The sequence below is a fragment of the Myodes glareolus genome, chromosome 20 (genome assembly GCF_982192425.1).
Source record: "Myodes glareolus chromosome 20, mMyoGla1.1, whole genome shotgun sequence".
In the NCBI taxonomy this organism is placed as follows: Eukaryota; Metazoa; Chordata; class Mammalia; order Rodentia; family Cricetidae; genus Myodes; species Myodes glareolus.
In genome coordinates, this window is record NC_142045.1 from 7,763,086 (window position 1) to 7,774,176 (window position 11,091).

Sequence of the window (11,091 nt, forward strand, 5' to 3'; positions counted from 1 at the left end):
CTCTGTTTCGAAACTTTGTTCCAAACTCAGACCGTTTGCTCTTTCTTCTCAAACTGTAAAGTTTGTGAGATTGTTTCACTTCCCATCCAAACCCAGAAGTGCTTTTGAGCAATGACTTGCCGGAAACGCGACTTGTTGACTTTGGATGTCGTTTGATTTAGGTAGGTGGAGTAGGTTCTTGATTCTTCTGACTGCCAATGGATGAGCAGGTAACACAGATGTGGTGGCTTATGAGAAATGACAGAAGAAACCAGGCCACATTTACTGTATGGCCACACTAACTGAAAGAGACATATGAAGATTTCACATATGTAAAAGTATCAGTTCATGTAAATATAACACAAAATATGGTATATAGTATAATATTAAGATGAAATGTTGACTGTGTGTTTTATTACAATAATGATAATCTTAATATGGGAACCTTTAAGCTATGATATCATAATAGTCTTTAGAATTGATTGCAAAATCTAACCATAAAAAAAGTCAAAATACAAAATCCTTAAGGGCAGAAATAAAAGAGAAGCCAGAACTTTTAATTTTTCTCTGATGTTGGCCTATTACCGCCTAGACAAATGGCTATTTTATAATTCTGATCAGCATCTGCAAGAAAGGATAGGCACATGATGGTACACTAACTCTTGACTTCAGTGGCCTCTTTCAAAAGTGACGTGACCGCCACAAGGCATGAATGTACTTGCATCTCTTTACTGAAATTATAGTTTCCCTGAGCCCTTCCTGTGCAAGCCAAACGGTTTGGTCTGAATCAGACGTTTTTCTTGCGCTTTTTTTGTGAGTTCCTGGACCATTTGGAACATCTTACGTGACCTCTGACGTGGGGCTCCCTTCAGAATGTCCCCATTTCCCATCATTGCCTCTGACTGAATGAATTGAAGAGCCTCCGTGTGTTCGGAGACAGGCAGTGAGGGAGAGCTGTCTAACGGGTAAACAAGGCTTGCTGGGAAGATGTTGCTCAAATGATAAAGCGGTAGCCAACAAGTGATCTAAAGGTCAAATATTAACTAACGGGAGGTGACCACTGCTGAAGCCACGCCTGAGAGAGGACCCATTATATATAAGATCAACAGTCTCCCAGCTAAGTTTGCAGGCAAAGGGCAGCTGCTTGGAATTTTCCGAAAACCCGAAACCATGAAGTATCTATGGTTGCTGCTGTTGTGTGTTTTCTCAGTTCAAACTCAAGCTGCTGACGATGACTACGATGATGTGGTGATTTTTTATAGATATTATCAATTGCTACTAATATTATTAATATAAAATTATGGAATTACAATTTTGAGTGAATAGTTGTTTAAATTAAAGTAGCCTTGGTTGTACTTACAAACAAGTAATCGTTAATTTCAGGGACCTATCTGACTTTCAACATGTTCCATATCTTTCAAGGTCATATGTTGCTTTCTGGTTTGATCACCTTTATTTTTACAGGGTGAAGGTGGCTTGATTAGTGTGTGATGTATTTTTCTGTCTTTTCCTCATTCTATGAATTTTCTCTTAGTTCTTGCAATACATTATTGCAATTATAATGATAATTTTTAAATTTATAGATTCTATGATGGTAAAAGATTAGTCTTTTGAAAGGAAAAAAAATTAGTAGATTGTTTGCTTTTGCTAAGTAATATAATATATAACTCCCAAGATTACTGATTATGGGTAAGAATTATAATTTTAAAATCACAAAATGAAGCTTTGGGGTATTTTTCAGATTAAAAAATTTTAACAGGTAATATTCATTGTCATTATTAATATATAATATAACTTTTTTACTTGTAGAAATTTTCTTCCTCGTGTTTTCTTTCTTTTTTCTTTCTTCCTTCCTCTCTTTCTTTTTGACAGAGTTTCACTTTGTATCTCAGATTGGCCTTAAACTTGTAGCAATCCTCCTACCTCAGTTTTTTTGCTTGTGTTTTGGAGACAGGGTCTCACTATGTAGTTCTGGCTGTCCTGAAATCTCTAATAAGACCAGACTGGCCTCTAATGAACTCATAGTGATCCACTTGCCTCTAACCCCCTAGGGCTGGGATTCAATACGTGCGCTGCTAGGCTTAACTCAGCTCCTTCACTGTATTGTAGACTTGAGCCATTATACCTGGTTCAAGTATTATTTTACCAACTTATTATTAATATTATGTTGACATCATGAAAACGAAGTGTGTTTAAGAAAATAGTTTAATTTTATTACTAACTGTATCATAATGAAATTTACTCTGTGTAGTATATTATCTACAATAGAAATCAGAATACACATTAATATTGCAATGAGAAGATTCACTATGGGTCATTTGGATTAAAAGGCACGTAAGAATTCAGATTATTTGAGCATACAAAAAGAAAGAAAATTGTCTGGGTTAAGTAAGAAAAGATAGAGGATGTATTTGGGTACATTTTTATAAATTACTTCAAAAGCGCTTTCAGATTCTTCCTAAATTAACCCTTTAGTTAAGCTCCAGTGTGGGTTTCCTGGTTTAAACTATTTCTGTAAGCACTCTTTCCCTAGCCTGTGTCCCCATTGGCTCTCTGAGTATTTGTAGCTTACCTTCTCTGTCAAGCCAGACAGCGTCACCTGTGTCCAACAGTCGAAAACAAGTGAACAAGTCGGTAGTTTTCTTCTTCATAATTGTGTTTGCAGTGAACAAAAACGCATTTCATTAAATTGGTGTCAGAGCAGACAAGCTCTGATTAGGGCTGGGTCTTTAGTATGGAATGTATACCTTTCATTTTATCCTGAACGCTCACCCATTAGAAGTATATAGCAGTAGACACACACACACACACACACACACACACACACAGAGAGAGAGAGAGAAAGAGAGAGAGAGAGAGACAGACAGACAGACAGACAGAGACAGACAGAGACAGAGACAGAGACAGAGACAGAGACAGAGAGACAGAGAGATAGAGAGACAGAGAGACAGACAGAGAGAGACAGAGACAGAGAGAAGAGAGAGTCAATCAGTAATTAAGCCTGTGAATCTGAAGCCAGTCTATCAGGGTTTCAATTACCACCCCACTAAATGTAAAATACTATAATGATTTAATGAACACATGACAGCAACTTTTCAGATGCCGCTCATGTGCTGGCTTAGCTGACACCAGAGAGAGCTTGGCTGTTGCTCCCAGTTGTGTGGTTTCTTCATCTGCGAATACAGCCGTCAGAGTAAAACTACTGATGACGAAAAATGATAAACGTATTTAATTCACGTGAAAACCGTCCTACCTGATTGCATCTCTTCTACTTGGGTGTCTTCTTAAAGAGGTTTAAGTTAAAAATAATCTTTAGTGCGGTCTATAAACTCTGAAAATTACTAAGTATGGAAATGACATCATGTTTGATACAGAAATTAGGTAGTTTCAAGAGAGTAGCTTAACAAGTTTATTGAAAACCGAGGCTAGCAGAGGAATGAACAGTGGGGCTATCAGAAATATCTTTGAAGTATGGCCACACTGAAAATAATAATGAGAGCTTATAATAAGTCAAGAATAGTTCTGAGGGTGTCATGGGTAAAAAAAAAATTCATCTTTATAATAATCTTATAAGGCAAATAGGAGCTGTGGTTGTCCTTATTTTATAAATGGGAAAATTGAGTCATGAGTAACCTTCCCAAAGAGCAGGTCAAGCCTTGAACCCAAGCAGTACTCTATCCCACACAGTCTTAATTTTCTGTAACATGTTAGAGCCATGGTCTTATGACTAGTAAGTTTTCTTCAGATAGATCATCTTGTCTCAAATATGATCATGCTAGATTTAGCGCCTGATTCTCAGCTCATAAAAGTTGAAAGTAGGGGAAATGGTTAACAACAATTGTAGGAATTTACTAAACCAAGTGGATTGAGAATATTCATTCTTTTGGATCATCTAGATTCCTGACAATACTGTGTGTTCCAAAGTTTAGATTTCACAATCTGGGGTAGATTTGTCTTAGCCCCACCCAGCTCCCTGATGAAACAGCCTTAGCTTTAGCATTGCGTGTTGCTGATCCTCCCGTTGAAGAGACACAAACACTCGGCCGCAGCCATTGGAGAGACCTGTAGCCAGTCATCAGGATGGTGATACCTCAGCTACGAAGCAAAAGGATGAACTAGTTAGGTCTCACAGCTTCCCTAACCTTGCGCTGTGTTCCTGCCCGGTTCCTGTAGGGACTCTTGGATGCCCGTGGTCACCGACCCTATGACAAGAGAAAGGAAGAGGCTCCTAGCCTGAGACCCGCCCCCCCTCCTATCAGCACAGGCGGTTATCGAGCCCGTCCAGTCAAACCCGCTGCCAGCCAGAAGAAAGTGGAACGAAAAGCCCCGGATGCAGGAGGCTGTCTTCACGCCGACCCGGACCTGGTAGGGCCATTAGTGGTTTTTGCAGCGTGCGTCTCCTGTGTAGAGAAAGCTTAATATTTCATGGGCCAGCATCTCTATCGTTGCTATTTTATTCATTTAAGAATTAAAATTCAAAATATGAACTTCTTTGAATCCTTTATTTTTTTACTCACCCTTCTTTTATTGGTCTTTTGGGTCTGGACACAAGAAAACAAGTTGGGTATTTGGACATTGCCTTTTCTTTTTTATTTTATCTACTTTCTTCATTGGCTTGGGTAAAACTTTTCATAGCCCAGTTACACTTTTTGCCCGTGGTAAGGACTATTTCTTTTCTTTTTAAAGAGTATGCCGATAATTCTAAGGTTTCTGGTCTTCCATAAAGAAAATGAAATATCAAATTTAATTGACTAGTGAGATCCCTAAAGTTTCCCTAATGTATGTTTTAAACAAACATCCATCACTCTGACGCCAGCCGCTTTCTCCATTTGCAGGGAGTGTTGTGTCCTACAGGGTGCCAATTGCAGCAGACCTTGATCAATCAGGAAAGGCCAACCAAGGCGAGCGTTGATGAGTTAAAAAGAAACATACAGTCCATTTCCGAGACCTCCTCCACCACCTTCCAGTACACGACGCTTCTCAAAGACCTGTGGCAGAAGAAGCAGGCCCAGGCTAAAGGTAGCCCTCCTGGGGGTTTCTGCCTGACCCGTTTATAACATGAAAACCCTTAACTGTGGATTCACAGTTGTGGGCAGCTAAATGTCTGAGGCTGACAGGCACTTGGGGCTGATTTCTCTGCCCCTGCTTACCCTGGTTCCTCCCTCAGGCACTTTCGACTGCAGCTCACCTGACTAGGACTCCTCCAGGGTTAGTCTCGGTGCTGCTGTCACTATCATGACTTTCTACGAGACATGTCACTACGGTTTCTTATTTTCAGCCTATTAGACATTGGTCTCGTGGTTCGGAAGAGAATATGCACAGAATGAGAACTTGGTGTTTTCAAGTTGAGCATCCTGAGGTGTTGAGTCAGTGTGGCACAAGCTAACACGCCCGCAGTGACATCTGACTTGTAAACTTTGAGGGCTGTGAACCTGGTGGGTAGGAGGCAGTTGGGAGTGTCAGCATGGCACAGGCTTTTAGGAAGAGCTCACTCAAGGGTAGACGTTTAAGAATCCAAAGAATCCTGACATGTGCTTGCCAATTCCAAGGCTCTTTAGGTGGGGTGTGCAAGGGTTAAGTGCCTCTGCTCTGTGATGTTGGGATGAAGTCTTCAGATACTGGTCACCAAACAAAGACACAGTTGTTTTTTTTTTGTTTGTTTGTTTTTTCATTTTACCATATATGATCTTTAGTTTGTACCCAGGGCAAACCTCTGGAGTAGCAGCAGGCCTGCATGCCAATTTATATGTACCATGAGACAAATAATGTTAATGTTCATTATCAAATAACGTTAAGTTCAACAGTCCTGATTGCTTGAAGATTGTCTCTATTTATTCTCAGACAATCAAAACTATATTTATGTAGCTAGATATACTTTCATAGGCAAAAAAACGCCGACCATTCCTCCATAATTTTGCTTTCTCCAGATAATGAAAATGTCATCAGTGAGTATTCCTCTATTCTGGAAGACCAGAGGTTATACATTGATGAGACCGTGAATGATAACATCCCCCTTAACCTTCGTGTGCTCCGCTCAATCCTGGAGACCCTGAGGAGCAAAATACAAAAGCTAGAATCTGACATCTCGGCGCAGATGGATTACTGCCGCACCCCGTGCACCGTCAGCTGCAACATCCCTGTGGTGTCCGGCAAAGGTAGCGAGTCAGCAAGCAAACTCCATAGTGCTCTAGGAGATGCAGCACTCTTCAAACACAGGGACTGGAAAGTGAACACCGTAGCTTTTCCCCAGCAGAACAGAATGATCTTCTACATACTGTGGGTGTGCCCTGGACTGGTTGTGTTCTGCCTTGGCTTGTGACTCCACCGAGCTCTACTGCTTAGCATGCACGGGACATACACAGGTGGCAGGGCCGTGGGAAGATAGAGGTGTTTCCTAGTACCGTGTGTCCTATTTGTAGGGATGGGAGATAAAGGGAGCTTTATAATTCACTCGACAGAATTCTTCAAAATTTAGGTTGATTGTCAGTGAAAAGAAGGTCCAACCCATAGGACATTATTCCCAAATGCTTGTGAGAAAGCGATCCTTTGTAACTAGTGTAGTCAGAATGAGTGGCTAAAGACTATGTTTCTGTCCCTGAACCCAACGCAGCGATGCTTTCTTGCAGAATGTGAGGAGATCATTAGGAAAGGAGGGGAGACATCCGAAATGTATCTCATCCAGCCCGACACCTCCATCAAGCCGTACAGAGTCTACTGTGACATGGAGACAGAAAACGGAGGTAAGCCCGGCAGCCGGCGGCTGACCTAGCGATCTGTGAGTATCCTGGCTGCTGGGAAACAAGTCTCCACTCCAACACAGCTGCCAAGGAGCCGCTGGATTGGAAATTCAATCTGGTATTTGGAAAGCTTTAAAAGACCTTTGATGCATGCATTGAGATGACATGTGGTGCCTGGCATTCCCAAATACCTTTAGACGTTTCCCCTCATACTTATTTCCTTATCATATCTACTCAGAGACCCAAACATAAGCAAATCAAAGCATATAAAATCAAACAAATGGGCGATGGATTCAGACTCTCCTCTCAGAGTGATGTTACTACTGGTAACCTTAGGCTAATTTTATTTCTAAAGGATGGACAGTCATACAGAACCGTCAGGATGGCAGCGTCGACTTTGGCAGGCAATGGGACCCGTACAAACAAGGATTTGGAAATATTGCAACCAACGAAGATGGGAAAAAGTACTGTGGCCTGCCAGGTAAAGACTTCAGGCGCAAAATGAAATTCTTCAAGTTTAATGAGCTTTTTCTCCCATTAAAAACATCAAGAATATGGGTCTGTTTTTAGATTTCTAGGATGTTAATAGGAATTTACTTACACACATGCACATAAACACACACACACACTCACACACACACACAATAAATAAATAAATAAAAGTTAAAAAATTAAATGTGGGAGCTAAAGATATGGTGGAAGGCGGTGCGTGGTTGCCAGGGTGGAAAAACGGCGCGTGATAGCCAGAGCCTCCTTTTTCCCCCTGATATTTTTTCATTCATTTTCACTAGGTGAATATTGGCTTGGGAACGATAAGATTAGCCAGCTTACCAGGATGGGACCCACGGAACTTCTGATCGAAATGGAGGACTGGAAAGGCGACAAAGTGAAGGCCCATTATGGAGGGTTCACAGTGCAGAATGAGGCTAACAAGTACCAAGTGTCAGTGAGCAAGTACAAAGGAACGGCTGGCAATGCCCTCATGGAGGGAGCCTCTCAGCTGGTGGGGATAAACCGAACCATGACCATCCACAACGGCATGTTCTTCAGCACGTACGACAGGGACAACGACGGCTGGTAAGCGCTGCGATCTTGGCTCCTTTTTTAAAAAGTCTCCGCTAAGATCATTGCTCTGCATCATGAGTGTACCTAACATTATAAACAACTGCCCATGCTTGAACACTTGAAGTCTATCAGGCAGCCGCTGTCCGGAACTCCGGACGTATTGATTAAAAGCATCCCAACTGTAAGGCAGACATCATCTGTTTCATCCTTCAGATGACATTTAGAGAAAAAAGTTTACCCAAAGCCAGGTAACTACACAAACACAGAAGAGCAATTAGAGTGTAACTCTTTGAGCTTTGTGTATCTATAGAAACATCTGTGTTCTTATTCACTAACTGGTCTACTGAAACTACCATTTTGTATCTCAGGGTCTCTCATACTACAGTATCAGACAAATTCTTTCAGAATAAAACAATCCCATCTCTTCAGGATTAGACCAGACGGGTCCGCTGTTTCCCTTTTCTTGTTAGGGGGCAGAAAAGACCTTTGTTGTAACTCAGCTTTGCATACAGGGCAAGAGGTACCACATATAACCGAGCCCGGTACTCTCCCGTGGGTTCTCTCCAAAGAACTGACTCGACAGTGGGCCTTGCCTGCATCATCACTCGGACCCCTTTCCTTACAGGCTAACTGCAGATCCACGGAAGCAGTGCTCAAGAGAAGATGGTGGTGGATGGTGGTACAACAGATGTCACGCCGCCAATCCAAATGGCAGATACTACTGGGGTGGGCTTTACAGCTGGGACATGTCCAAGCACGGCACAGACGACGGCGTGGTATGGATGAACTGGAAGGGGTCCTGGTACTCAATGAGGAAGATATCTATGAAGATCAGACCCTTCTTCCCGCAGCAGTAGTCCCCCAAGTGCAGACTTTTATTCTTCTATGTGTGACGTTTTTTACTTTATGTTGTTGGAATGGTCTTTGTTACATTATATCCACGAAAACTCAAAACAGTCTGTTGGTTGTGTCTTTTTCGGAAAGGCGTAGGATAAAGACGTTGAAAACAGCACAGTGGGTTTCTTTTGTGTTCTTTTTATTTTGCGTTTGTATTATTTTCACTTGTATGGCTGGGTGTGGATAGGTGCACCGCAAGTGAAGGGGCCTGCAGGAGTCAGAGTGGCCAGATTGTCCCAGAGCTGGGGTTACAGTGGCTGTGAGCCTCCTGATGTAGGAGCTGGAGTCAGATCGTCTTCATCTCTCGACTGCGTTTACCTTCCATGCAGAGAATTAACGAGAAGGGTGCAATAAACAGAGCCTGCTGACTCCAGCTGACTGTGCAGCTTTTCAGGCGAGGCACCGTCTGTCCCTGTTGGAGAAAAGCATTACACAAATGAAAGCCAATGTTTATAAGTCTGGTTTCAAAATCCCATTTATTCATGTAAGGCATCTTGCAAAAGATCATCTTTCTAACAGGTTATTACATAAACCTGCCCCTGTTATCATAAATTATTGTTTTCTTATTTGGGGGTCCGTGCTGGCAGGATCTGAATTTGTAGGCAGGAAAGTGTGTGTGCACGATCTCAGATGTCTGCTGAGCTGACGTCGAGCAGCTGAAGAGTCCATAGGGGAGGAGTCCATGGGGAAAGGACCGTTCTGCCTCTCAAGAGGACCTCAGGCCGGAGTCCAGGCAAGCAGTTAGATGAAGTCTCACCGTGTCTCTTAGGGAAATGGTGGACGGGGAGTCCCAGTTTTCCCCATCATCCTCACATTGTTCTTTCCATCTATAGTTACAGTGGAACTAAGGTAGAAGTAGATTTTTCTATCCTTTATAGCTCTACCCATAGGCACCCATTACAACACTCCTTCAGTGAATCCCAGCTCAGTGCTCCTTCCCCGCCATTGTCCTTGCTGCCTATTGTACAGACTTAGTGTCCCGAATCCCATCTTCTCAGTTCTCACTTACTTGAGCAAAGATTAATTTGCTGCTCAGAAATGCTCTCTCTTGTCCCGTTGCTTTATTTTTGCCTGGCCTTGTGGCCATAGATGCTACCAATCACAGTCTATGGCACATCTGCCATTCTGGTATCTTATCTTCTGCGTTGCCCCAGAGACAGGCAATTCTGCCCAAGTTACCTACCTGCTTAAAGTTAGCTCTTTACTCCCAATGTCTGAATGCCTTGCACCCGAGTCCTATTCTTAGAGGGGGATCATTACCATCTTCCATTACCATCTCTTGCCCCTTTCATCACACGCCTGCATCTCACACACATACACCAAACAAACCAACCAAGAAACCTGTCTACATATGCTTGCACATACTCACACTAAAATCAAATCTCTTTACTGCGCACATGCTCACACGCATGCTCACACATGCCCTTTGCCCACATGGTATTACATCCATAACCTCCTGAACTTCCCTAGTGTCTTTCTGCTTTATTTCATTGTCTTAAGGTACCAACACTTGACATGAGATCATTTTTAAGTGCACAATCTTGCACGTCTGACTACAGGGGAGCTCTAGAACTTGCTCATTCCCCTAACTTCACACACATCAAAATTTCCCCCTTCTCCCCTCCCATCCCATGCCTACCATCATCCTGTTGTTAATGAGAATATAAAATAAAGAGACCACTGTACAAAACGTGAATTCCTCAAAACACGAATTGATTTGGTGATCCAACAACCCCACTCCTGAGAAAAAGAAAATGTCCAAACACCTGAAGTTAAAGTCTTGAGGAACTGCCTGCACTCCTGTGAACATCACTCTGGCGAGACCCAGCAGTGTGCTTCCCCCAATGCAATCTGAAAAATTACTGTTGATTTTGAAATTCCCTTCCTTTCCCTGCTCCCCTCTCTCCCCCGCCATCATCTGTTGACCCTCAGGACTTTCTGAAAGTCTTTGGAACTAACTGACTCACATTTTAGCAATGAATGCCAGACTTTGGGCTGTTGCTTTTGCTTCCCTGAGAAACTTTTCTTCAGCTTTGATTTCAGCCTGGACAGATTGTAATTTTGTAAACCTCGAATGAATAAACCCCAAGAACTTCAAGGCCTTGGATGTCTCTCTTTCTTTTATATGTAGGCTGTTTTTCTAACAAAGGCACACACACACACACACACACACACACACACACACACACACACACACACAATCAAAATGCAGATGACTTGGAAGTAGAATTTGGAAGTACAAAAGTTCTGTGGGTTAAGACAGGTGGAAAGCATGACCCTCTGACCTTTGCTCTCTCCCTTAAGCAAACACAGAGGGCGGAATGAGTCCCTGGAACCTAAAGTAAAGCCAGTAGAACCACGGCAGCAGAGACTATCAGGTCCACTTTTAGTGGTCAAAGTGCAGACAGACGTA

The 11,091-nt window shown here is 42.4% G+C and overlaps 1 protein-coding gene across 1 annotated transcript; it reads left to right on the plus strand.

The window, feature by feature from the left end:
• The first annotated feature begins 1,068 nt into the window (after positions 1-1,068).
• On the plus strand, positions 1,069-8,793 carry Fgb (fibrinogen beta chain). The gene is made up of 8 exons (XM_048424772.3): positions 1,069-1,227; positions 4,153-4,344; positions 4,815-4,998; positions 5,907-6,134; positions 6,606-6,719; positions 7,072-7,197; positions 7,508-7,793; positions 8,407-8,793. The coding sequence occupies exons 1-8, from the start codon at positions 1,150-1,152 to the stop codon at positions 8,636-8,638; spliced, it is 1,440 nt and encodes a 479-aa protein (XP_048280729.2). The 5' UTR covers positions 1,069-1,149; the 3' UTR covers positions 8,639-8,793.
• Positions 8,794-11,091: the final 2,298 nt, after the last annotated feature.

Excerpts from the sequence above, each read along its gene's own strand:
- Fgb (XM_048424772.3), top strand. The coding sequence starts at position 1,150 with ATGAAGTATCTATGGTTGCTGCTGTTGTGTGTTTTCTCAGTTCAAACT. Across the intron at positions 6,135-6,605 it reads CCCTGTGGTGTCCGGCAAAG|AATGTGAGGAGATCATTAGG; the intron begins GTAGCGAGTCAG and ends GCTTTCTTGCAG. Across the intron at positions 7,794-8,406 it reads GACAGGGACAACGACGGCTG|GCTAACTGCAGATCCACGGA; the intron begins GTAAGCGCTGCG and ends CTTTCCTTACAG.